The sequence below is a fragment of the Bidens hawaiensis genome, unplaced genomic scaffold (assembly GCF_021521415.1).
Source record: "Bidens hawaiensis isolate Kalapana, Puna unplaced genomic scaffold, B.hawaiensis_p1.1 tig00015919_1, whole genome shotgun sequence".
Lineage (NCBI taxonomy): Eukaryota > Viridiplantae > Streptophyta > Magnoliopsida > Asterales > Asteraceae > Bidens > Bidens hawaiensis.
The window spans coordinates 435,626-462,986 of NW_027492427.1; the positions used below are offsets into that span (position 1 = coordinate 435,626).

Genomic DNA, 27,361 nt, shown 5'->3' on the forward strand with positions numbered 1-27,361 from the left:
ATGTCAGCAGCGGAGTACCGGGTCATTCTTAAATATCGTTTAATGATCCCACTATACCTATTTGATGAGTCATGCCCTGTGTGCCGTAAAGTTTGTTTGAATAATTTTGGTGAGCATGCCGTTCATTTCAAGGAGCTTACGAGTTTTAAATATACATGATTTGGTCAAAGATGTCACTTGTGATGTGTTAAAGCGAGCGGGGATCTCGGCAAAAAAAAAGAAGCTCCTGTGAATTTTCTATCGGATCCCCTTGAAGTGAGGTCTACTCTCTAGCCAACAGACATTCTAGTGTTTAGATGGGCAGGGGAAGCACGCTTGTATAGACCTTACTGGAGTATCCCCCTTTGTTGGGCTTAGGGATACCGGGTTAGTTGTTAGGCATGCTGTGTTGAAGGCGGAATCAGGAAAAATTTCTAAGCATGAGAAAGCATGTGTAGAGAATCAACACGTCTTGATTCCTTTTGCTTTTGATACATTTGGGTCCCTTGCCCCCGAAGTTATTACGTTTCTTGAAAGAGTTCAACTGGTCGTCCACAATAACTTATCGACGCCAAAGAATTGTAACTTTGTTTTCAGTAGGATCGGCTTGTCATTCAAAAGGGGGTGTGGCGTAGCTTGTTGCCCGCTTACCCACCTCTCTATTGTAATTGGATCCTTTTAATTAATATATGATACAATCAACATCGTTGTTACACAAAAAAAATATTTAACTATAAATCATACTTTTCAAAATTTATCTCTCATTTTAAAAACATTTCACATGTTATTCCCTATTTTTATCTTTATCTTACTCGCATATACTAATTTTTTTTATATACTTTCTTAAATTCGATAGATGATGAATAGTGACTTTTCATATATTAAAAGTTAAGCAACTTTTTTTTATTCAAGTTTAGATAAATAAAAAATTGAGAATGGATAGAATGTGTTTTTAAAAGAATATATTATTGGATATAGTTTGATGAATAAATTGTAAATGCTCTTATGTGTTGGGACATGTGTAGTGTACAATGTGCGTGTTGAAACATATGTATATATGACACCTAACAAAGGCATCATATGGATGCTTTATTTTAAATTTCGTGTTTTGTTTTTAAGTTTTTTATTAATTAATAACTTTATTCTAGTTAAATATATTTAATACGTATAATTAAATTTATTATAAAATAAATTTGATTTATGTTAAATAAAAGTAAAATGAGGCGAGATGTAAAGAGTGAGGTAGAGCTTTAGTGTTATGGAAAAAATAAAGTTTTGTAAGGAGGTTTGAAATTTAATGTGGCACATAAAAATGGAGGTTTGTGAAATTAGCGTTGGAGATCTTCTAAGTGTTATAACATTTGAGCGACTTAGGTTTTCTGATGTGTTTTAGTTAGTTATCAAAAACATGAAAATGTAGGTGTTATACTATAACAAATTAACCACATTGTGCATCAAAGTTGTTCCAATAATACAAACTTAATTATATGAACAATCGTCCATTGAAGAGACGTGTTACAATTATTGATGGTCCTTTATGAGTGGTTGCTCAAGTAGGATTAACCAATATATACTAGTTAATTGGTTGAAGATGAAGAAAGCATTGACAATATCAAATTCTCATGGCAAATTTCATCTTTTACTCTCAACGAAAAAACGCTCTTCGTAAAAAGCTTATCCATGTTAACCCAAGTGTAAGACCACCGAATACCGTGCTTAGAAAGGCACATGGAATCATTAGAAGCGGTTAATAGTTAACTTACGATGAAGACTCGAACAACTTATCAACAAATGGTGCCATTGAGGTTCCCTCTAAGAAAGACTTGACAAGGGTCAATGCTTGCTTCGGCTTATGCAAAGGAACCTGGTGCCCGGCTCCTCTCACCGCTACAAAAGTTAACCCTGCATACTCTTGTGTCCATCCTCCCACCTATTTCAAAAACCATCACAAATTTCAATTTCCTTAAAACACTCAAATGAGAAACTACAACCATTAACTGCCCTATGTGTGACTAGATATCCCACAATAGGCCCGCATACGTTATTGGTGAGGTTCATGTTAGACCGACAAAATAGAATGTGCAGTGATGTACCTGGCCATCATCATACCAGGCGCGCCATGGGCCGATTGTGGTAAGGTTGAGAGCATCTATCCTTTGACGTGTAGAGGTAACAGGAATCACCGCATCTGTATCTCCACTGTAAGAAAACAAAGTTTAAAATAATCAATAACAAAATTTAAAGCAATGTCTTCAAAAGTTTATAATTAAAATACATAGAAAAAAAACACCTGTATATCCAAATTCGAAGTCCATAACTTATAAGTTCTCGATGGACATCAAGCACCGATATAGGAGAATCTTTCCAATACTTATTTACAGCATCGCTACACAAGTACACAACAACTTATGATATTAAAATTGTATTATTTGTAGATGATGTTTAATTTGTATCCATTTATCTTAATATACATGTAGTACCTGCAGATATCCCATTTTATGGAATTGTTAACATGGAGAGCACTTTGAACCTCGGGTAAATTAAAGTAAACCACAGAGCGTTCTTCGGAGCAAGGATCATAACTCTGCCCAATCGGTCCGACGTTCTGTCATACAACAAGCACTTCCAGTGATTATTAAGCAACTAACACTGTAAATAATTAAAATAAAACATTATGATACATTAATACTCACATGCCATCTTTTTAGAAACCGCTTGGTGACACTGTTGTTGGGACAAGGAGGAGTAAAAATGCTATAAGGATCAATGTGACCCATTTCTTGATTAGCAATTTCAATTATTTTGCCACACTCGCTTGACGGACGAATAAATGATTCCTGGTTGCATAATTCGCTTAACTTCTTGTATGTTTGGTCAGAAATCAAACCAACTGTCCACATATATTGAAAAAGTCCAACACGATCATTATAATCATCAGTCAGGGCATTTCCCACCTGCATTTAATATTTAAATTATTTAAAAAAAATGCACAACAAATTTGGTCAGAGAAAAATTTTAATTGTACCATGTAACCCTTGAGATTAATTGGACTTGCTGCATTTGCTTTGTTATATCTCGCAATGGCTTGGCTGAGTTGAGGAACATAATTTCCTGTGAAAGGTTTAAAATTTAAACTAATCAAAATTCAAATACGTACCATAAATCACACTCTTTGACTTTTAAGGTCAAAACAGCGGAACTAATCAAATATCAGTTTTTCATGATCCGTTATAAGTGCAGTAGGCTTAAATGTACTTTTATGTTTTTTGTTTTATACCTTAAAGAACTACTTGAATACGTAAATTAATTCTTTGATATCAAAAGTTAATTCATAGACTACTTATTTGGTATAATAATATTAGGATAAAAGGAACAATGTGTACACTCATGTACCTGCATAGCTCTGGCCTGCTATGTAGAAATCCCTTCCTATATATTGAGGAAATCGTTCAAGCCAATTCAATAGAAATTGAAGTGAATCCGCAGCTGAAAACAGAATAGTAAAAATCGAGACAAGTGCACAAGCATTAGTTATTACTATACAGGAAAACATTAATACATACATAGGGTGCGATAGTAACATTTTATTGCATGAGTAGGTGGTTTGGGTTAGAAGTTATGCCGGTTCTTTTATCCCCATTGCTTGTAATATCCGAAGAGGTATTAGAGTAAGAATAGCCAACTCCAACCGGAGATTCAACAAACAACAAATTTGCCGATGCATCTCAGTTAACAAACAGCTATAAAGCAACCCTCCGACAATCAAACCCGTACTAAAATTAGTTAAAGTAAATCAAAAACCCCCACCAGTGTTCCAAGAATACGGATTCAAATAAACAGGCTTTCCATCTTCATTAACATGAAATGGCCCGCCGTTAACAATGGCAGACGCAAGCGATGAACATCCCGGCCCTAAATCATGACAACATAATAACACTATTAATAATCTAAATTTGAAGCTAAACATAAGTTACTAATTAAATTAATAAATGAATAAACTGGCCTCCTTCAAGCCAAAGAATTAATGGTTTGGACGAAGGATCATTAGTAGCTTCCATCATCAAATAAAACAAAGCTCTTCCATATTCTTTATTCACAGTTACATAACCAGAGTAATGAGCAAAATCGACATCGAAACTTTGGCCAGGAAGGTTTAAAACTTGGTCCAACTTCTGTTGAGTGATCGGGTTTGAATCAGACGAAGTTGCAACGCTACGATTGACAGAAACAAACACAAGAAGAAGAAAACTCCAATTCCAAAATGCCATTTGGTTTAGAGTTTGATCTGAAAACAGAGGAAAGCTGTGTATTAATAGTGATAATGGAAGGTATATTAGTTTGCTGGGACTCTTTGTGATAAGGTGAAAACAAACAAACGGTCCCGTCTATCTCAAAAACATATACATATATAGTAGGTATACAAAAATGAAATACTATCAAGTTTTGCAAGTTGTAATTTTATGCATTACTATAAGAGAAACAGGAAAATATATACCGGTCGAGTTTACATACAAAAATGAAATACTATCGGTAAAGTAAGTTATCATTTCTGTTTATGTGATTTGGTCAATTTTGTCATTTTCATCCAAAATCTTTTTAAATCATTTGTCCTCGTGGTTTCATATTTTTATCAAGTATATAATTTTCCATTCAATTTTCTTTTTACCATTTTTGTAATCACTGGCTGATTTTGGAATTGTAGAGTGGTGGTGGTTATACCGAAAAAACGAGTGCATGAGTGGAGAGATGAAGATGGTAGATCAAGCTCTTGTTCAAACAAGGTTGTGCTGTTGAGTTGCTAATTGGTGCTAACAATGGCGGTTGTTAACGAGTCGGTCGATTGTTCCAAATTGGTGGAGGAATTGGTTGTCGGTGATGGTAATGGTTGAAGATTTTAGATAAGAGAAGGGGGTGGTGGGTGGAAATGGTGGTGGAATTGGTCGCTAATGACGACGTTGCTCGGTGGTGGTGGTTCTCTAATGGTCGTGATGGTAATATAATATAATATAATATAATATAATATAATATAATATAAAAATCAAAATATTAAAAAAAGACATAAATATCCCTTAATATAATTCAACTAACATAATTAGTGATTTGAACTAAAATGATAAAAATATGAATTACGAGGAAGGAAACGACAAAAACAAACTTTTGAACGTAAATGACAAAACTGTCCAAACCATATATACAAAAATGACAATTTACTCTAATCGAAAATCAAAAGTTTTCACAGTTTGTTAAATTTAGTTGGTAGAATTAAAAATATATATAAAGTTAATTTCACGTGTTGCTTCTCTTGACAAGCTTTCTCGTGATTAGCAACTTTTCCCGACGCTGCCTTCAACGCAGCCTGCCTCGCTGCAAACCCATTGTCCTGTAGCCCAACAAGCGGAGACACTCCTGTGAGGTCCACACAAGTGTGTTTCCCTCCTACCCATCCAAAAACAAGTATATCGATTGGTCGTAAAGTGGACCTCCCTTCAAGTGGATCCATCAGAAAGTTAACGGGGGCCTCATTTTTAACATTATTTCATGCCCGTTTAATAATATCGCATAAAATATTTCTCACCAAATCATGTCTATACTTAAACCATGCAATCCCTTGCAGTGAACCGCATGCTCACCAAAAGAATCCAAACAAGCCTTGCGGCAAATTGGGCATGGCTCATCTGCCGGTAACAAAAGGATCATTAGCCGATACTTTAGGATGGTTCGATACTCCAAAACCGACATGTGTTGGCCCAGACCCTTAGTGGGGATAACCATTAGGAAATCCTGAGCCCGAGGAGCCTGAAGGCAATCAATGAAAAAAGCGCTTTCTAACGAGGGGATAGATTGAACTTCACTTTAAAACTCTGGACAATTCCACTATAAAGGGCACTCGCCAAAGCATGTTGGGCTTTAGGGGGGCAATATCTTTATTAGGGAAACCACTAAGGTCGAAACCAGGAAGTGACATGTGCAAACCTGATGTACATGTCGTGCTCTAATAAAAAACTAGTATTTATAATGCTAAAATAACTATAACTAGTACGGGTAAGTAAGGTCGTCTCCACAGGAAATCAGTGAAAAGTGCAAGTAAAGTTCATAATTATTAATTATTATATTAAGGTGGACAACCGATGTCAAGCGGTTTATAAAAGATGATTTAATAAAACACGATTACTTTAAGTAGACTGTAAACAATTGGAGAAATGTGAATCATTTCAGGTTCAGGTAATGCGATGACCAACTAATCACAGATTTAGATAAATTGATTGCGCAGTAATTACTATACCTAATAGTTGGGTTGTGATGACAAACAATACCCTGACCAAATTGTTGACACAACTGAACCTGGTCTACCCAATTACCAGTTTTATATTATGAAAATCAATTAGGTTGAAATGACTTGGCGGTTATTAGTTCAATGACACAAGAACATAGTCCTAAATGTTGATGAACCCAACCAGATAAGTGATGCAAAATTCAATAATCAATAACACAAACTGTTTAAATATTTAATTGGCAAAGTAAACAAGATTAAATAACAAAACTCATTCAAGTTTATAATCAACTAAGCATAAAGAATCTGATCATAGTCCATTACACAAAACCCTACACCTGAAGTGGTCACAAGTGGTTTAACCTTGCATCTTGATCATGAATAGCTTCATTGATTGTTGCAAGGATGATAACATGGATGATTGGAATGTGTTATGATGGTGGAGAATGGCCCTAAAATCGTCCTTGGTGGCTATAGTATGAAGAATTATCTATTTAGGGTTTATCCCGGCTTAAATATGGAAGAAAACAAGCCCAAAACGCAAATCCCGTCAGACCTGGCCGTAGCCTACGGCCAAGCCATTGTAGGCTTCACTAGGGTCGTAGGCTACGACCCTTAGGCTCTGGCTTATGGCTCCCATTATATCATTTTCATACTTTCATCGTTGAGAAACCCAAAATTCATATATTATGGGTTTCGTAACTCATTTTCTAGCCCCGAATATGTTCATTTTACTTTAGATGCGCACAAATCATTTCCGAACATCATTTTCTTTATAAAATCTTCATTCCAACTCCGTTTTCTTCCTCGTTTGCGGCCACGTCTTCGTATTTCAATTCTCTATCATATAATATATCATTAGTTTCATTTTCATTGAATCATAAATGCTCCAAACTAGTTCCATTAAGCTCCGCACACCTGTATACATAAAACCACTCAAAAGTATTCGCGTTCGAAACATATAAACAAATTAAATGCACGAGATTACATCCTATAAACGCATACCTTTACCCATACATCAAAACCACAACGTCGAATAATATGATCTTGCAATTTCCAAGATTGTGCACTTGATGTTACAAACGCGTATGTAGATTCATCTGAAGCTGAGCATAAACCCAAACCTCCAAAACGGGTCGAAAGTGACGCCGACCTCCATTGAAAATCTCCAAAGAATGCACCACTAAAATTCACGATATCCTTAGTCGCCCCCGAAGGCCATTGTTAAAAAACAGAAGCAGTTTCCCCTACATACGCAGGCTGGCACATTTCGAGACCAAACAACAACTTTCTGACTCCCAAACATGAGCGGAATAAAAGGAGCTCGCATTGAGGATCCCGCAACCATGGGAGACAACTTATCAGCTCCACAGCACGAGAAGCCCTTTTTCGCGGCCATAATACTGATGAACCCCGCATCCTACCTAACAATGCCCTAAGAAGTTTCACACCCAACACTGGTCTTCCAATCTCACTAGGAAGCAACGCTGGTCTTCCAATAATAATAATAATAATATATATATTATTATTATTATTTATTTTATTTTTTTGTCACTCACGCTCGTTTAAGAATTAGCCCTGAATAAACCAAAAATAATATTTATTCTAGTCGCTATTCTATTTCTCTTAAATTCAACATTGAGAAACCATGAATTTTGCTTTTATTTGTATTTATTTTATTATTATTATTATTATTATTATTTAATATGTTTGTCCTCTTAAAAGAATATAATAAAAAAACTGTTTTGTGTAGCTTCTTAATAAATTTGTTCTCATGTTTTAAACATATGTTAGGTTTGATATTATTTTATTTATTATATTTTTTCTATTTTATTAGGATAAATATGGTTTGAATTTTAAGATAATTCTAATAAATAATAAAACTCATTAGTTTTTTTAAAACGACCATATTATTAATATAAAATAAACATCTAGCCTAGTAAGAGACTAGAATACAATATAACACTCAAATACAATACAACAAACATTACGTGAAAATTGACCTTCGGCCACACGAAAAAAGTGTGGCCGTAGGCCTTTAGCCACAAACATTTGGTTCAGGTCATATGTGGCCAAAGGTCGCGACACCGTGGGTATGATATGGCCACACAGAGTTTTTAGTGGCCTTATGTGGTAATAAGTGTGGCTAAAGGGTACATGCATTAGTTGCTGGCCATCAAGAAACCTCTCCAATAAGTGTAGCTAAACGGTAGAAAATGGCCACATGAAAATTTACTATGAGTGACCATTGCATCTATATAGCCACATGAATTCATGTTTCAGCCACATGAATTTTAAATTAATGTGGCCAATAGGGTTGTGTTAAGCTTGCATTGTGACCTATACCGTGTGGATATAGCAAAGAAATGACTACTTAAATTTAATAATAGAGTGGCTAATTATATGATATAGACACTGGATATTACATTAAAAGTGGCTAAATATGTTTACATGCCACTCAAACACTCCTTTGTAGATTATAGTGTGGCTATTGTCTTACCGTTTGTCACACATAATGCTTTTCTTAATTTAAAGTGTGGCTATTGTCAAACTTTTCATCACACATAGTGAGGTACTGTGCGGCTAATAATATCATATAGACACTGGAGATTATTGTCAATGTGGCTAAAAATGTGAACTTGCTAGTCAAAAACTCTTTTGTAGTTTGTGGTGTAGCCATTGTCTTACCGTTTGTCACACATAATGTTATTCGTAATTTAAAGTGTGGCTATTGTCAAACTTTTCGTCACACATAGTGAGGTACTGTGTGGCTAATCATATCTTATAGACACTGGAGGTTATTGTCAATGTGGCTAAAAATGTGAACTTGCCAGTCAAACACTCTTTTGTAGTTTGTGGTGTGGCTATTGTATTACCATTTGTCACACATAATGCTTTTCCGAAAATGTGAACTTTTCATCACACATAACTTTCTAGTTCTTTTTCCATTTCGGCTCTAACTTTTTGAACCTAAAATTGTTAAAAATATTAGCATTATAACTAATAAAGGGTTAATGTAAGGCGAAACCTCAAAGCCAAGTAGGGGTGTTCACGGTCCGGTTTTCGCGGTTTTTCGTCAAACTATAAACCAAACCGTTGGTAACTGTTTTATTATGTAAACCAAAACCAAACCGTATAACTTTTAAACCGAACCAAACCAAACTGTTACTAACGGTTTGGTTCCGGTTTGGTTTCTTGGACCTGAACCCGAACCAACCCGTTTATATATTACACCCACAAAATCATTATGTAATTTTCATTTAAATTTTTAGTTATAAACCGAACCAACCCGTTTATGAGTATACCACATGTATATTAAATTATAGTGTTAGCAGTTTTTATGTTACCACATGTATATGAAATATGAAACGGTCTATTTCATTTGCTTGCCCCTGGTTGATATGTTATACCTAATTATATAACAAAACGAAAATTGATAAAGATAACTTACCGTGTTCTGACTCATCCGTACAAAAATAAAATGCAACAAGGCTATTAATGTTGAGCTCGCCCACCCAATACTTTTTCTTGCTTTCTTTGCTAAGGTGGGTATCTAAGAATACTTCAATCCACTTAACTTTTCGACCATGTTCTTTTTCCTAATAAGAAGTAATGTAATAAACGTTAAAGCACAAACAATTATAATTTTTTACCTATTTTTTTAAGATTGAATTTACAAATAAAACTAGCTTACCAAGCGGATACGATGCTCATCAAACCCTATTGAACCGCCCGTATGCTGAGATATACTGCCATCATTACCCTCTTTCGTGCGGTTGTCTCTCCCGCTCGCGGACTTCTTTAGCTATTTTTCTGTGTTCCAACCCTATAAAGAGAAACAATATATGATACATATATAGGGTAAAAAATATAAAAATAAAAACTTGAATCGACGCATAGCACAAAGACCTTCACGCACAATCACATTAGACAACTGTACTAAAAATTCCTAACATGTATTCACACATCGTATCATGGCAAATCAACCAAACATTCATCATACAACTTAACGTATGATCACTTAGTTCACGATACAAATTATAACATGTACAAACTGATTTTATTCACTATGAAAAGATGAAGTATAAATTCTACAAAATTTACCACAGTAGAATATTTGAATTAGGTTTCTCAAACAATTTTTATTATATTTTTCTCATGCATACAAAACTCACAATAATTCAAGCATTAAAGATATGTACCAACAATTCAGCAGATTGCACAACAAACACTTGTTTAATGGTTCTATCAACTCATTAATCCAAATTGTGCAAGACCAATTGGGTTGTCTTCAAAGCTCATAATACTAATTTTTAGAACTGGAACCAACCCGTTTGGTTTTGTCATTAGGGAGTTATGGTGTCGGAAAGACAGACCAGAATATAACTCCCCAAATCAGCTTTGACCAGTGTTTTTGTAAAATTATAAAACTATTCAAAACTCGTCCAAAAATTACAAATTTTACCTTTCTGGAAACTAGACTCATAGTACTATATCCTAGAATCAACAATCGTTCAATAATCATCGTTTAACATCAAGTTACATACCAATAAATAAACAAAAACGAATCTGTCAGCAATGAAAGAAGATGTATTAAGCTTCAATTACAAGTGAAATACATACCTTTTTAGAGATGAAAGAAGATGTACTAAGCTTCAATTACATAAAATAACACTTAAAATTGAAAATCCCAAAACTTGGTTCTTAGGGTTCTTCACACTCAACACGAATCCGGCAAAAGTCGAGATAGAATTGATGGAAACCGACACCATACGTGAATTCCTCTCGCAAAAATAATAAGATTAGAGCCCGGAATCAAAGGATTTGGTTAAAAATTGAGTGAGTTAGAGAATTAAAGATGAAAGATAGTGGGTGTAGAGAGATGAAGAAGAAGAAGAAGAATAAGAAGTAATAAAGAAAAAGAAAAAAAGGTAGGTTAATTAGAAATTAAATTTAAGAATGACAGGGTAATTCAAAATTTTTTGAAGAAAAGAGGGGGTGAATTTAATTTGAAATTTTGAGGGAAGTAAAATTAATAGGAAATATATAGAATTAAATATTTTTACTTTTAATTAAAATAAAGAGTTGTTAGTGTGTGTGTGTATATAACAACTAATTAAACCTTAAATAATATAACAAATTGTATTTTAAATATAAAAACATATAAAATAAATACAAGTGATATTTATAGTTGCTCTAAAAGAGTTGTATAAGAGTGTAGTAATCAGTGTTAACGCCCAATAATAAACCATACGCTTATTAGTGGGTCATCCTAGTTCTTGATCGGTGTTAGTGTCTCATTATAGCATCTATCATGCCACAGTTGCTCTAAAAGATTGTATAGTAGTGTCATTAGTCATGGTTAGATGTTAACGCCTGAAACACACCATACTTTCGTCAATATGCCTTATTTGGCTATCATTAGTCATAGACTCATAGTTAGATGTTAGTGTCCCTTGGTTACGTCATAGTTGCTTTAAGAAGTTTGTATATGACTATCATTATTCATACTTAGATGTTAACGCCCAAAACATGTCATACATTCATCAATGGGCCTTGAATGGTACTAGTGGCCATTATAGCATCTATCATGTCCCTGTTGCTACAAGAGGGTTGTATATGAGTGTAGTGAGCCATAGGCATAGTTGGTCGTTATACTTTGCATTAATGGGCCGTCTTGGGCCTTGATTGTTGTTAGTGACCCATTGTAGTTTCTATCATATCATAGTTACTCTAAAAGGGTTGACTATGAGTTTAGTGAGTCATAGTTTGGTTAACGCCCAACAAAATGTCTTACTTTCATCAATGGGCCTTATTGGACCTTAACTGGTGTTTGTGGCCCATTATTGCCTTTATCACATCATAGTTGCTCTAAGAAGGTTGTATAGGAATGTCATTAGTCATAGTTAGATGTTAATGGCCGATAACATGTGATACTTTCATCATAGGTCTTATTGGGCCTTGTTGGTGTTAGTGGCCCATTATAGCCTTTTTCATGTCATAGTCGCTCTAATGGGTCATATTAGGGCTTGAAATCTCTTAGTGGTCTATTATGGCATGTGATATGTAACATTAGATATTTAAGGGTTATATCGTGTTATAGGGAGTCATATTAGACCATAATAGATAAAAACAACTCTTACATGTCCTAATGGATCATATCGGGCCTTGAAATCTCTAATGGGCCCATTATGCATATAATTTTAAATTGTGTCTAAGAGGTACAACTCGCATAACCCGTCAATACACATTAAACATAGGGCTGGAAAATGGGTTGGGTTGGGTTGGGTCGAAACGGGTCAGGTCCAAACGGGCCAATTAAAAAAAGGGTTGTTATGGTTCGGGTCGGAATGGTCAAGGTCAAAAGGTTCGGGTCATAACGGGTCCGGGTCAAAATGGGTCAAGGTCAGAACGTGTCAAAATAGGTTTCGGGTCGATTTTTTTTAACAAGAAATACGGAGGAAATGTTTTAGTTTTTTTTTTAATTTTTCCGTTTTTTATTTATAATTTGACTTATGATTTTTTTATTATTATTTTAGAATATTTTTTTAAATTGTGTCTTAAGAGGTACAACTCGCCTAACCCGTCAATATACATTAAACATAGGGGTGGAAAATGGGTTGGGTTGGGTCGAAATGGGTTGGGTTGGGTCGAAATGGGTTATGGGTCGGAACGGGTCAGGGTCGAAACAGGTCAGGGTCGAAACGACTCAATTAAAAAAAATCGTTGGTGATAATAAGTAATGTCAACAGTACCAAAAGTCCTAACATGTATCCACACATCACGTATAATATCCGAACATCACGTATAATATCCGTAGGAACTTGTCTTTTAATCAAAGATAGTACATATTTTAAAATTTATTCATAATTCATTATCAATATTAGAAACTTGCACTTTGATGTGTATTGGTTTCCAAATCCGAGCACTTGATCTTCGGCTTTTCGCTTCCATTTGTGGGCTTCGCCTAAAGCAATCTAATACCAAATATTAGTTATTGCCAATATTTAAATATTATATATAAATAAGATATTAATCCCGGAGTAACATTAGTCAAGATATTAAGCCAAACCAGGTCCAGCGTAGTCTATGCTGGCTACCGTTATGCAACTCCAAAGATTCAGTTTATTATGTATCTTAACTCGCCCGATTGATCATAAGCTTCGCGTACCTGTTTCTAATCAGCACGATTATAACCCATCAACATAATTACTACTCATTTAAATTAATCTTAATGCTATTTCACGTCTCAACTAAAATTCAACTTTAGAAACGGTTACAACTTTTCAACATATTATTTACAACCCGTCTAAACAACTTATCAACATTTCTCTAATTAAATCATGCTACTAATTTAATATTCACCAACGAGTCAAATCTTCATCTAGTTACTATATTATTATTATAATCGACAAACTGGTCCGAAACCCAAATCAAACCGTACTACACAATGCTAGTACTATTTATATTCTAGACACGAGTAATTCCCACTTAGACATTTGGTAGGGTAAACTTCAAACTGTAACGAGTTAAAACAACCAGTACGCACTAAGTATAGTCAAAAGAATCAACTTTCAATTAATGGGTCAAGGCGGCCCGTATCCATTTGATATTCATAATAAATCAAAACATACTAATAAGACTTGTAACTTCTTAAAATAGATGTAAGATAAACTTACCCTTGTTCGTAGGAGCTTGATTACACTTCGTCCATTTGACTCGTTGGCTTCCAAGCTTCAACATACCTAGATTGTTAAAGTCAACTTTCAACAAGTTAAAATACATAATGTGGACACTCGGTATTTTCATACCACTCTCATTTATACCGAATAATTAACAAAGCCAAGAATCATCAATGTGTTCATCAAGTTATAAGTTAATCATTTTCAAGTCATTTATCCACTTCCCCCGTTTTAACGGTTAACTCGGTACATATACGACTAGGCTCTACTTAGAAACTTCATACATCATGGCATTAATTTACATTAAAGCAGTTATGTCATAATCTCTTCTAAACAAGTGCGCACACCATTTATTATTATGAAAAAAACTATTTTCAGTGCTGCACCTTTTGTGCAGCACCTATTCACCTCAACTTTTGACCAGTTAAAAGTCAGAACTAACTTAATATGCTCAAAAGTAAAATGTAGTAAACTCACAGAGGTTTCCAAGCATATAAAGCTCACCTTTATCGGAGCTACGGTTTATTATATGTGATTTTTAGCAAAACATGTCAGCAACCTATTTTCTGTCAAAACAGTATGCTGAATCTGCTGTATTGCTCTAGAAACTAACTGTTTTGAACAATATTTCATCTGAAACAGCTTTTTATGTTCACATATAAAACGTAGTAGACTCAAGGAGCTTTTCAAGAATATAAAATACATCTTTCTCGGATTTTAATACTATTTTATATGATTATTCAAAGAACATGACAACAACATAATTTAACTTCAAACAGCATGCTGTCATCATTTTAATCTACTGTTTTGATCCGTTTTAAGTCTGAATTAGCTTATCGTGTTCAAAGATGAAACCTAGTACATAAAAAGAGGTTTTCAAGCATGTATAATACACATTCACCCGATTTTTCTTTGATCTTATACGAACTTTATTGACAACAGTAATATGAATTTCACATCTTAACAACTCTTTTAATTCCTTGTTGGTTGAGACATTTTCACAAACACCTTGTGTGCATTCATTTGAAATCATTACTTTAAATCTCTACGTACGATCTGAAATGCCTATTTGCTCACACATTTTAACATTGACCTCTTATGTTTGATGCATTACAACAATCAACTTATGTGTACAGATTATAATTATATAACCACATCCATAAAAGATCTATAATTTATCAACTATGTTCATCAAATATGGTATGCTCTTGAACACAGTTTGACACTACTATGATAGAATCAACAATTATAACTAGTAATAGATCACATAATCAATATTATCACTATCAGTTTATCAATAATCACATAAAACACGTACTCGATCATCATGCATGAAGTGTAGATAACAAAGCCCCAACTTTAGGGTTAGAAACACTTAAAATCGATCTACTAGACGATGATTATGTATTTTCTAATGCTCGATTTGATAATCAATTTGAGAAGTGAAATCATCTGTTCTCCTTCTTGCTCGTTCTCTTCTTCTTGCTTGTTTTCTTCTTCTGTCCACACACACATCCAGAACATACAAAAATATACATCATCCACCCTTTTGTTTTATTTCCTCTTTGACCCCTCTTTGGTTTAAAATCCATATTTATAAAAATCTTGAAATTTGAGATGTTACATAATCGTTGTTTAACATCGAGTTACAGACCAATCAATAAAAGAGAACGAATCTGTCAACCAACTGATCTTAACAAAACTCAAACCCTAACATTTTTTAACATCTCTAGGGTTCTAATTAATCATGTTGAAAACCCACGTTAGATTTGATCGCATGATGGTTGATGAAGTTTGGAGCAAGAATCAAAGTGGTGAAGAAGAGTAATGAGCTTCAATCGATGTTTATGGATTAGGTTTGTAATTGGGAGGAGGTGAAGGTGATGGTACTTAGGAAAAATAAAGCGTTGTAGCCATATAAAACTAAACTACTCTTTGGTCACACAACCTCGTATTAGTGGCCATATATTTTAAGCGTTTTAACCACATTACTAATAAATACAATGGTTGTTCGTCATATTTCGCCACATTATTAAAAATGTGGCTAACAAATGTGACATTAGGCCACACAACGTAATATAAGTGGCTATATCTTTTACCTTTTAGACACATCTCTTATCAATACAGTAGCCGTTCGTCACATTTGGCCACACTATTAAAACATGTGGCTAGTTAACTGTCACAGTTTGTGGCTAATGCATGTGTTTTTGGTCACATGTATCAAAGATCAAATAAACTATGACTGTAGGTCACATTTCCCCACACGTTTTTATAATGTGGCTAGGTTTTGTCACAGTTTTTTTCAAAGTGTGGCGAAAAGTACCTGAGTAGGTATAGAATGGTCACATGAAGAATAACATGTGTGGCCAAAACATTCTGGAAGGTTTTCAAACATGGTCAAAGACCTTTTAGCCACACATTTAAGCCGAAGTGTGGCAAATTGCCCAGACCACATGTGTGGCTAAAATTTGATATTCACGTAGTGAAATACACCAAGTTTTAAACGAAAACGAACATCAATTTTCTCTATCCAACACTGCCTCTTTTTTATAACAAGAATGAACACAAAATAACAATATACTATTTGTATTTGTTTCTCACTGTGTTATATGAGCGGGGCACAATGCAAGTCTCATTCTCAAATTGAGTGATATGTTCCCTTGAACTTTTTCGGCCGTTTATTATGTGCCCCTCTGTCAGTTGACGGTTAGTTGTCGTAAGATTTATCAATTTCAGCAAGGGTAATTTAATAGTTACATAAATAATAATAATAATAATGATGATTTGTGACCATGTGCTTATGGCTGGGCGCAATTTACCACCCCCGCTGGCCCCAAATCACTCATGTTTTCCGGCCTCAAATCACCAACGTCGCTAGCGATTTTCTGGCCCTAAATCACCACCAATGCCTGCGATTTTCCGGCCCCAAATCACCACCACCGTCACCTGAGCACCTCACCCGTTGCACCACCCAAGTCAACACCCAATCTACCCAAGTCAACATCTATCGAATCTTCGAGCACCATAAATCTACACCGCTTCGTTATACTTAATCATTAATTTTTCCGGAAACTCGTTATAGTATAATAGTTAAGTTGATCTCATCTGGTTCAAAACTATATAACAAACAAGTTTATATAACTCCGGGTTGAAATTTTAAAAACTTAAAAAAATAAAACTAGTTTCGGGTTAAAGTTTTGGTATCATTTAGTTAAAAGGTTTAAAAAACACAAGTTTTTGTTAGTTTCAGGTTGAAGTTTTAGTCTCATTTGGTTAAAAAAATTAAAAAAAAAAGTTATAAGTTTGGGTTGAAGTTTTGGTATAATTTGTTAAAAAGTGTAAAAAAAAATTTCGGGTTGAAGTTTTGGTCTCATTTGGTTAAAAACTTTAAAGAAAAAAACAAAATTTTAAAAGTTTCGGGTTGAAGTTTTGGTCTCATTTGGTTCAAAAGTTTTCTTTTTAACAAGTTTTTATAAGTTTCGGGTTGAAGTTTTGATATAATTTGGTTGAGAACTATTAAAAAAACTAGTATCGGATTGAAGTTTTGTACTCGTTTGGTTCAAAAGTTAAAAAAAACAAGTTTTTATACGTTTCGGGTTGAAGTTTTGGTATAATTTGGGTGTAAAGTTCAGTTTGAAGTTTTAGGCTCGTTTAGTTCAAAAGTTAAAAAAAATAAGTTTTATAAGTTTCGGGTTGAAGTTTTGATATAATTTGGTTGTAAACTAAAAAAAAACTAGTCCGACTTAAAGTTTTGGGCTCGTTTGGTTCAAAAGTTTTTTTAAAAAAAAACATATTTTTATAAGTTTCGGGTTGAAATTTTTATATAATTTAATTAAAAACTTAAAAAAAATAAACATGTTTTGGGTTGAAGTTTTGGTCTTATTTGGTTCAATAGTTTAAAAAATAACATTTTTTATATTATTTGATATATATATATATATATATTATAACAATTTTTAAACTTTTGGGATTAAATTTCCTTCATTATTATAATTTAAAAAAAATTATTATTACTTTTATAATTTCATAAAAATTTTGAGGTTAAATGATTTTTCCATAACTTTGAAAGGAGAAATTAAAAATATAATTAGATAATTTAAATATTAGAGGAAAATTAAGTTAGAGGAACACAAAATAAAATTTTCGATAGCAAAGGAGTGCGAATAATCCATCAAAAAGGGGCATAATAGTCATTAGATTCATTACAACATCAGGTTGGGCGAGGTCATAATGGCAGGAGTCATAGTGTACCCGTCCTAAAACTATAATGACACAAATCACTTAATTTGAGAATGAGACATGTATAGTGTCCCTATCCTTATAGCACATGAACACAAATCATAATTTTCTCTAAATTATAAATATGGTTTGAATTAATATAATTCTAATATATATGGTTTCTTCTTTAGCAAGTTCTTTCATTAGTTTAATAGTTTGCATATATTTTGTACAGTTAGCAGTTTGCATATATTTAGTTTTTTTCATATTGTTTAATAGTTTGCATATATTTTGTACAGTTAGCAGTTTGCATATATTTAGTTTTTTTCATATATTAGCCTCACAAGTATTTTAGAACTTTTTTGATTATAGTTAATACTATTTTGATGGTCGGAATGTTTATATATTGATTATAACTGTTATTTTCATTGAGTACTCGAACATAAAATATTTAAAAAGGTTTGACTACCTTATTGCTTATTTCAAGTATTTAGGAGTGAACACAAATCATTGAGGACAAGAAGATCGCTATTTGTGTGTTGGTCCTTGGTTTTTGTTTTGATATTTGGATATAATATTTAAGATTTTGTTAGGATGGGATGTTTACTCGTGGTTGTACTTGTGTGGATTAAGCTTGTTGCAAAAAGTTATGGGTGGTTTGGTTTATGGGCTGTATTAGTTTGGTTGGTTGTAAGTTGGTTTTTTTATGTAATTTGGATTTTGTTGGTTTTAATGAAAGTTTGTATTAAGATGTATTTTGGTTGGTTATAATGAAAGTTTGGTCATTCGGTACAATTATTAGTAGCTCTGAATAAACATATATATTTCATTCAGCACGAAATATTTCAGATGGGTAAAATAGTCATTCTGTATAATTATTCAGAGGTCCAACCAAACAAAACTTATTGGTTCAGCACTTACTGACTCTAGGTCTCTTAAACATTCAGACGTCTTACTGGTTTAACACTTAATGACTCAGCACTTAACAAACAACCTCTAAGTACTTGAATAGGTAGTCCACATATGACTTTCACTTAAATAGACGAACCATCGTGATCAAGTTCAGGAAAATTATGTATCTTTGATTCAAACCCATACAACTTAAGAAGGTTGATTCAAATAAAAAAAAGTGTACGGAAAAATTATGTACCTTTGATAAAAGTAAGTCATAGTTGAGATCTAAATGGACGAATTAAGGGAAAATTATCAAAATAATCCTTTAGAGGAGAGAGAACTTTAAAATAGTCCAAAAGTTGTTGAAATTACAATTTTAGTCCAACCAAATTCATCTCTGTCATGACATTTGGATTCCCGCTGATAGTTTTCGTCTACCAATGAAACCGTGCCGCACATTTTTTTTGAAATTCGTCTGAGCTGATGAATTTCAAGTGAATTTCGTCTTTGAAAACGATTTTCAAAAAAAACATGCACCACCCACCATCATCATGATCTTCATTTTCCGACCACCACCACCACCACCATTATTATTGTAGACACACAACACCCATCTTTCTTCTTCAATAACCCACCTCACATTTCAACTTTCTATCATCAATTCCACTACTTTCTTGAATCTTTTTCAATGCCCAGATAACATCTTCTTCATAGGTAACTAATCTTCCTAGTTATTAAGATTCAATGCCCGGAAAATGGAGATCATGATGATGGTGATGGTGGTGCATGTTTTTTTGAAAATTGTCTTCGAAGACGAAATTCACTTGAAATTCATTAACTCAGATTGATTTAAAAAAAACACGGATTTCGATGATTTTTGGAGATGGTTTTCGTGGAGATGATTTTCATTCCAAAATTATCGGTCCAGATGGATTTCATTGAAAAACCGTTGGTTTGCGTCAAAATCTTTACATGTGGCACAGTTTCATTGGTAAATGAAAATTATCTGCAGGATTCCAAATGTTACGATGAAGATGGATTTATTTGCACTAAAATTGAAATTTCAACAACTTTTGGACTATTTTGAAGCTCTCTTTCTCCAATGGACTATTTTACGAATTTTCCCATGAATTAAAAGGTGGTTGTAGGGGCACCTTTTTTTAAAAAAAAAAACCTACAATTGTTGACGCTTTTTTAAAGTTCCGTCATTTTTAATTTAAAAATAAAACTTTAATATGACATTTTTTTAAATGGCCATTTTTTTATCTTTAACTAGGTTTGTATATGTCGTGTTGTGACGACTTATCGTGTTGTGACGACTTACTAAAATTTATTCTGTTAGTATTAGTAACATTAGCTATGATATCGACACCAATCAACGTAAAAAAGAACAAAGACACTCGTTTAACTTATGATAAAAAATATATATAGCTTATGATCAAAGCCACACGGAGTTGGCTGGTATCAGTTAGCTTTATTACAACACCACAACCAAACCCAATAATTAAATTAATAAACACCCATAATATTCGTATAACTTATAAAATAAAGAAATAACATATTTAAAACAACATTTATTGATCATAGATGTTGTGGCGGGAGTCAACAAGAATTTGATCGGTTTTGATTACGCTTGTTATGGTACTCGAACTAAAACCATAAATTACATATTTAAAGAAAAAGAAAAAGTCGGATGACATGGCAGGTGTTGGTGCACCCACGTGGCCTAATAAAGGATTTACGGTACCAAGCTACATTATTAATACTTATCTATAATTTATGTAAACGAAAGCTAAAAAATCATACGTGTCGCGATGTGGTCGCTTCCCTCTTTTATGGAAGTCATCATATTGCTTGATTTTTAAATGGAGGCTTCTCATTCATTTGACCTGAATTCATGGGTATGAGTATTATAAAACCTTCTTAAACGGGTTATAACATGTCATTAAATTAAAAATTAATCTCACCAAATATTTGATATGAAAATCCTATAAAATAAGGATATACTACAAATTAATATATATATATACATATATATATATATATATATATGTATATATTTTAAAAAAGATATGATTTATAATTAAGAAACAATTTTATATTAAAAAAAGAATCGGGTCATGGGTTTTACCAAACCCATATAACTTTTAAACCAAGTTATAACATCCAATTTATTTTTGAAACAATTTTTATCATCAAATCCTAAGTATATAATTATTAACTTCCTTACAACGCATAAAATTAAAATCAAATATATATATATATATATATATATATATATATATATATATATATATATATTAGAAACGAGTAATAAAAAATGACCCCGTAATACGAACGAAACCTTTAATATCTTACGTGTCGCGCTCTGATCACTCCCGCCCCCTTTCAAGCTGCCAAATTGCTTCATTTGTAAATGGATTTTTTTTATGCATTTGAACCGCTTGGATGGCTATGGGGCTTCTAATGAAAACTGGATAGCCCACGGGACATAACAACTCATCTTAACATTTTCCTCTTTCCTTTGCCTGTGAGACCTTACTCACACTAACCTTATCGCTGGTGTGGATTGAAACAGTGAGAAGACTGAGCGAAGGTCATGGTGGATTGAAAGTCTTTCTCTATCTTTACAATTGCAAAACTTACCTTTCAATGAACGATTCCATGGTGCGATTTCATCGCTTCAGCAACACATTAATTGCGCACTAATTTTGAATCCTTTTTTTTTGCAGACGTATTTTACTTATTATGCTAATTTTAAATCGAATTCAAGAAGTAAGTTGTATCATTTCCCCTAATCTATATGTATACCTAAAATTGATTGACTTTTGTTCTATATTTAAGATCGACCTTTGTTAATTATTAAAGATTCATAGTTCTTTATTAATTAGGTTTTTTCATTAATTTTTTTAAGGTTTTGTGATATATATTATTATTATTGTATTCAATACCTTTGTTAATTATTAAAGATTCATAGTTCTTTATTAATTAGGTTTTTTCGTTAATTTTTTTAAGGTTTCATGATATATATTATTATTATTGTATTCAATTTCAAAAGGTTATTTCAGTTAGTGTTCTGATTAGGGTTATTTTTCGTTATGCCTTTGTTAGTTATTGAAGATCATTTGAGGTTTATAATCCCGATAACAAAATCTTCACTGGATAAGTTGCTGGAACTTTACGCCCTTCTAAATCATGTACATTTATTATTATAATTATTTTGTATATGATTGGAGTGGTTTGTTACAATGGAACTCTAATTGATCTAGAAGAAAGTCATCGTTGCTATTCATTGATATTAAAAGTCTAATTGCTACAAGTACTATGTTTTACAAGTATTAATCTTTGTTTCTATAGGTATGACTACATCAAGATTCGTCTTGATTTCATGTTAGATGCTTTACTGATAAACTCCAAAATTTTGATCTACAAATTTATGTTTAATTTTAATCAGAGGCTTCAAGCTGAAGTGAATTAGGTTTTGTTTACTTTCAAAGTTAAAGTATCAGATTATTGAATATAGTAGCTTTAATGTTTTGGGCTAAATAGCTCAGTAGGGTATTCTGGTGGAGTTTGACTTTAATCATCAAACAATTATTTTTAATTTTTAATTTCATGCTGATTGGTTTTAATTTACTTAAGTATTTCAATGGGGTATTTTAGTAAACTTTGGGTTTCATGATCAAATAATTTCTTTTATTCAGATACAATATAACTTATTTTAAGGATTTGTAAATTGTTTTATCTCCTGATTTATTTGCATATCAGAACTCACTTTAATTTAGATGCTTGTTTAATTTGCAACGTTTTTTTTTTTCACATATGTTTGTTTGACTTTTGAATTTTTATGGTTTTTTTTAATAATATATTTTTTAGATAACGATATTGTTAGTGTTTGAAACTTCACTTTCAACTCAATATTACTACATGTTTTACTTATTTGTAAGTTTAAGTATTTAAATTGAACGAAGTTGTTATCTGCAGTTTTGCACATAAATAAAGAACTAATATAATTTCTCATATTACAAACGGAGAATTGTTCTTGCAACTTGAGTTGCATGCTATTTCTTTGAAGTAGCAATCTTATGAGAGTGTCTTGGTACTACACTCAACGTCAGTTGTGTGTGCCTTTGTATGTTGGTAATATGTAGTTTAAAACCTTTTTTACATTAATATTTTAATAATTGTGGTGTCAAACGTGTGTTTTATCTTCGACGAAGTTCATCAAAAATGAGCGAATAATACATTTTTATGAGACAATACATGTTTTATGAGACATGAATGAAGTCTCTATAATTAGATAAAAAAGAAAAGGTATGAAACTTTGTTTAACTTTTGATAATTATTTTTGTTACAACAATAGTATGATCACTACCATAATCTGTTTATTAAAAAACTAAAAAGAAGATAATCAGTTGTACATAATACCAACTTTCTATTGCAAAAGAATCCCAAATGTTGAAGCATTTGACATGATTAAAAAATCTTATTTCAAGAACATTGTTGATGTTCTTTTGGGTAGCGAGTAACAACTTACTGATATTTTATCATCATATATCAAGCATGTTGAAAACAAGGTCAATTCTGGAATAAATATCTTTATGCATCAATACAACAAGTTTAAAAAGTTAATGTTTAAGGTGTTTATTTCTTTCTCAATTGATGCAGGTCATAATTATAAATGGTCCAGTGTTAAAAAGAATCGTATTTGATTGAGATTCGGTCATAATGGAGGTTATATATTTTGTTTACATTTAGACCAGAATATTTAGCTTCGTCTTTCAGAAAATGAGAAACAGGCTGTTGGCATAATGGAATTCTTGGTATTCTAAGGTACCTTATCATTACTTTATTCATGTTCATTCATAAAAAATAAGGGCATGTCCGTGTGCATTCATGTTCGTTCATTTAAAATCTAAATGAACAGTTTGCAACGGAAATGAACAAGTCTAATACATCACAATTTTATCTAGAAAACACATCTAAATTAGTGGCTTAAATTTACCTCATTCATTTTAATTAGCCCTTTTTAGTTTCATATATATAAGTACTTAGATGTTTTTAATTCATAAACGAACGAAAATACATCAACGTAAATGAACGGACATTACCAGATGCTCACGAACATAAATGAACAAACGAAATGCATGTTCGTCTTTGTTTGTTTTTAAATAAACGAAGATGAACATCTGTAACATCCTACATTTTATAACAAATAAAAGGAAATGTGTTTGTGTAAAAGTGTGCTAATATATAATTAAGTTGAATAAGAAAATAGAGTGTGGGATTGAATAATGAAAGATGGAATAAGGGATGAAGATGGGTCTTAGGTCCATGTGCTTAAGAGAGTATAAATACTCCTTGAACCTCCCTAAAACCCTAAAATCTCTCATTATTATCCACTAACCTCTTTACACACTCAAAACACACACAAACCCTCTCAAACCATACGGCCGAGATCTATTATCCAAGAACCAAGCTTATATATTAATAGATCTTTAGCTTAGCAAGCAAGAACAAGTCCATAGTGTACGTTGAAGCTAACCCGTAGCCTATAACACGTCAAAAGGTACGTGCTTTACGTATAAAGGTTGTGTTTTTAAGAACGGTTTGCCCTAAGACTTGGTACTAAGGCAAATCGGGCATTCTTATACCATAAAAATGTAAACTTGATGTTAAAAGTGGACTTAATGAACTCATGAGTATGAACGATTCATGTAAAAACCCTAGATCTAGCCTAAACGAGTTTGAATCTAATAAATGTTTAAACTTTATTGATGAACGAGCTAGATCTTGGTTATGAATAGAAATGAGCATGTTTAAAAGATAATAGAATATTAAAATATGAAATTGGGTGTTAAAATTCGTAGTAATAATGATAATAATATGCTACAATGTTATTCGAATGAAAAGCCATCGAATGAGAAAGGTTTTGGGATGAATTGTATTCGAATGGGAAGCGTTCGAATAGAAAAAAAGATAGAAATGAAAGCATATGAATCAAGTTCTTAAAGAAGCCTCTGATTAAGCAAGTAATCGAATCGAATGTGGAAAAGTATTTGAATTGAATGACCATTCGATTAGAAAGGAACCATTCGAACAGAAGGGTTCATTCGTTTAGATCAAGCATTCTAATAGAAGTCCATTCGAATAGAATCTGCCATTCGAATAAAAGGTTCACTAGAATAGAATCTGCCATTCGTATGGAAGGTCCATTCGTATAGAATCTGCCATTCGAATGGAAGGTCCAGGAGAATAGAACCTGCCATTCGAATAGACTGAGGATTCGATTAGAATAGCCCAGACTTAGAATCTTCTGATAAACTTTTAGTAAAGGACTGTTAATGAAAATAAAATTTTTCCAGCTCGACCCCAGCCAGGGTCTCTGCACCTTGGACCCTTCTAGAGACTACCGCCCCTAGACCCCGCTGCCAGCTGCACTGCCCCCGGACCCCCATTGCTAAGGGGTTACAATAACTTAGGAGTATGATATAGTTTGAATTAGTTAATTGATACTTGTAATTATTATGTAGTTAGCCGTGCACAGCTAAAGAGGGGCATTACTATAAACTCAGAAAGAAACAGGATCCAGGTGAGTTTCTAGCTCCATTTCTTGCTATGTTTTCGGGGCTGTGTGCATACTTAATGCGATTAGTTAATACACTTACCTTAAGTGGTAAGTGTATGATATGTGTTAGTATGATATATGAAGTATGAATGATGTATGTATGCTAATGCAAAGATTGAAAGTATGTATGAGAGTTATAATTACAAAGATAAAAAAGGTAAGGTGTGGTTGTATGGTAGAAAAGGGAACCGGACCCTAATAATATTCGAGGCTATAGGGAACCAAACCCTAATAATATTCGAGGCAAGAAGGAATCGGACCCTAATAATATTAGAAGCAAGAGGGAACCGGGCCCTAACAACACTCAAGGAAAGTAGGGCGAAATGCTCTTTAAAACGTATAAGTATGAATATGAAAGAAAGAAAGTCTGAAGTATGTAAGTATAATACAATGAAAGTATGAAGGTATGAAAGTATAAAGTATGAACGAAAGTATGTATATATGTAGGAATGAAGTATAAAGAAAGTAACATGTGTCTTTGGATACATATAAGTAAGGCATTGAACGTATTGTATGATTAACTAGAATTCACTCAGCGTAGCTGACTTTTTGTATGCACGCGGGTGAGTAGAATGAGACAGCTGGCTTGAATAGGGGCACACGGTCAAGGGATAAAGAGACTGGCATCTAAAGGCTTGATTTTATAATGTTTTAAATTAAGACATGTTTATTATGGTCCAAAATTCTAAAGACTTATGTAATGAATGTTTCTCTTTTATCTATTCCACGAAAGTTTTATTTAATTCTGATACCTAGAACTGTGTTAATGAGTAAATCCAATGCCAAAGTAAGGCACCGGGGCCTAATAACTTCCAGCCGAAAAGTTCGTTAATGTTCGGTTCTTTTATAAACTTAAATTAGCATGTAAGCTGATTGGATATACATCTAGAATTTATAATAAATAACGTATATTTTTAGAGTAGTAACTATAGATATATTTATATAAATACTTTTAGAAAACTTTCTACATTTACAAGCTCTAATTAAGACTACTAGAAGAAAGAATAAAACATAATCCTAAAAGGGTCATATAGGTCACACGGGTTACAAGTCGCCTGGAATTTATTGCATTGCATTTTTGTAATCATGCTAACGGGTTCGCGCAGTCCGACCTAACCTTGACATAATTTTATGAATACCTTGACAGAAGATGAATGTTATTTTAGCTCCATTGTATTCTCAAAATATAATTCTTCTGATAAAGAAGATACAACATGTATACACAATTTCTTTGTGATCACGCTTTGTAATGGACCGTTTATAAATGAGTCATAATATCAACTTCATATTTTACAGGAGGAGCCATCAAAGTTAAAGCTTGTATTATCATTTGCTTCATTGAAGTACCATGTGAACTCTAGAAGTTAAGTTACTAGATTCATATTAATAGTTTATCTTCTTTTTAAACTTGTTGGCTTGACTTTGAAAGTCAAAATTCACCCAATAAAACATATACAAAATATTTTAATATTTTTAGGCAACTGGTAGTGGTGATTTCCATGGTGGTGGTGGTGGTGGTGGTGGCAGTGCAATATGTCATATAATTAAGCATGCCACATATATGCCAAATAAGAATATCACATCATGAAAACTAATGACGTTAGGATTTCGTTAGTCAGGTTTCATTGGTAGAAAAAAATGATAAAAGGTGGGTCTGTCATTAGTCATTTCGTTAGTTATGATTGGTAG

General features: G+C 32.9%; 1 protein-coding gene across 1 annotated transcript; it reads right to left on the reverse strand.

Annotated features, from left to right (window-relative positions):
- Nucleotides 1-1,518: 1,518 nt before the first annotated feature.
- On the reverse strand, nt 1,519-4,393 carry LOC143550065 (serine carboxypeptidase II-2-like). The gene is made up of 10 exons (XM_077040799.1): nt 3,983-4,393; nt 3,787-3,891; nt 3,602-3,703; nt 3,373-3,465; nt 3,005-3,090; nt 2,673-2,933; nt 2,460-2,584; nt 2,270-2,365; nt 2,073-2,178; nt 1,519-1,909 (listed from the first exon to the last, which is right to left on the reverse strand). Exons 1-10 carry the CDS (start codon nt 4,245-4,247, stop codon nt 1,739-1,741), a joined length of 1,410 nt encoding a protein of 469 aa, XP_076896914.1. The 5' UTR covers nt 4,248-4,393; the 3' UTR covers nt 1,519-1,738.
- Between the last annotated feature and the right edge of the window lie 22,968 nt (nt 4,394-27,361).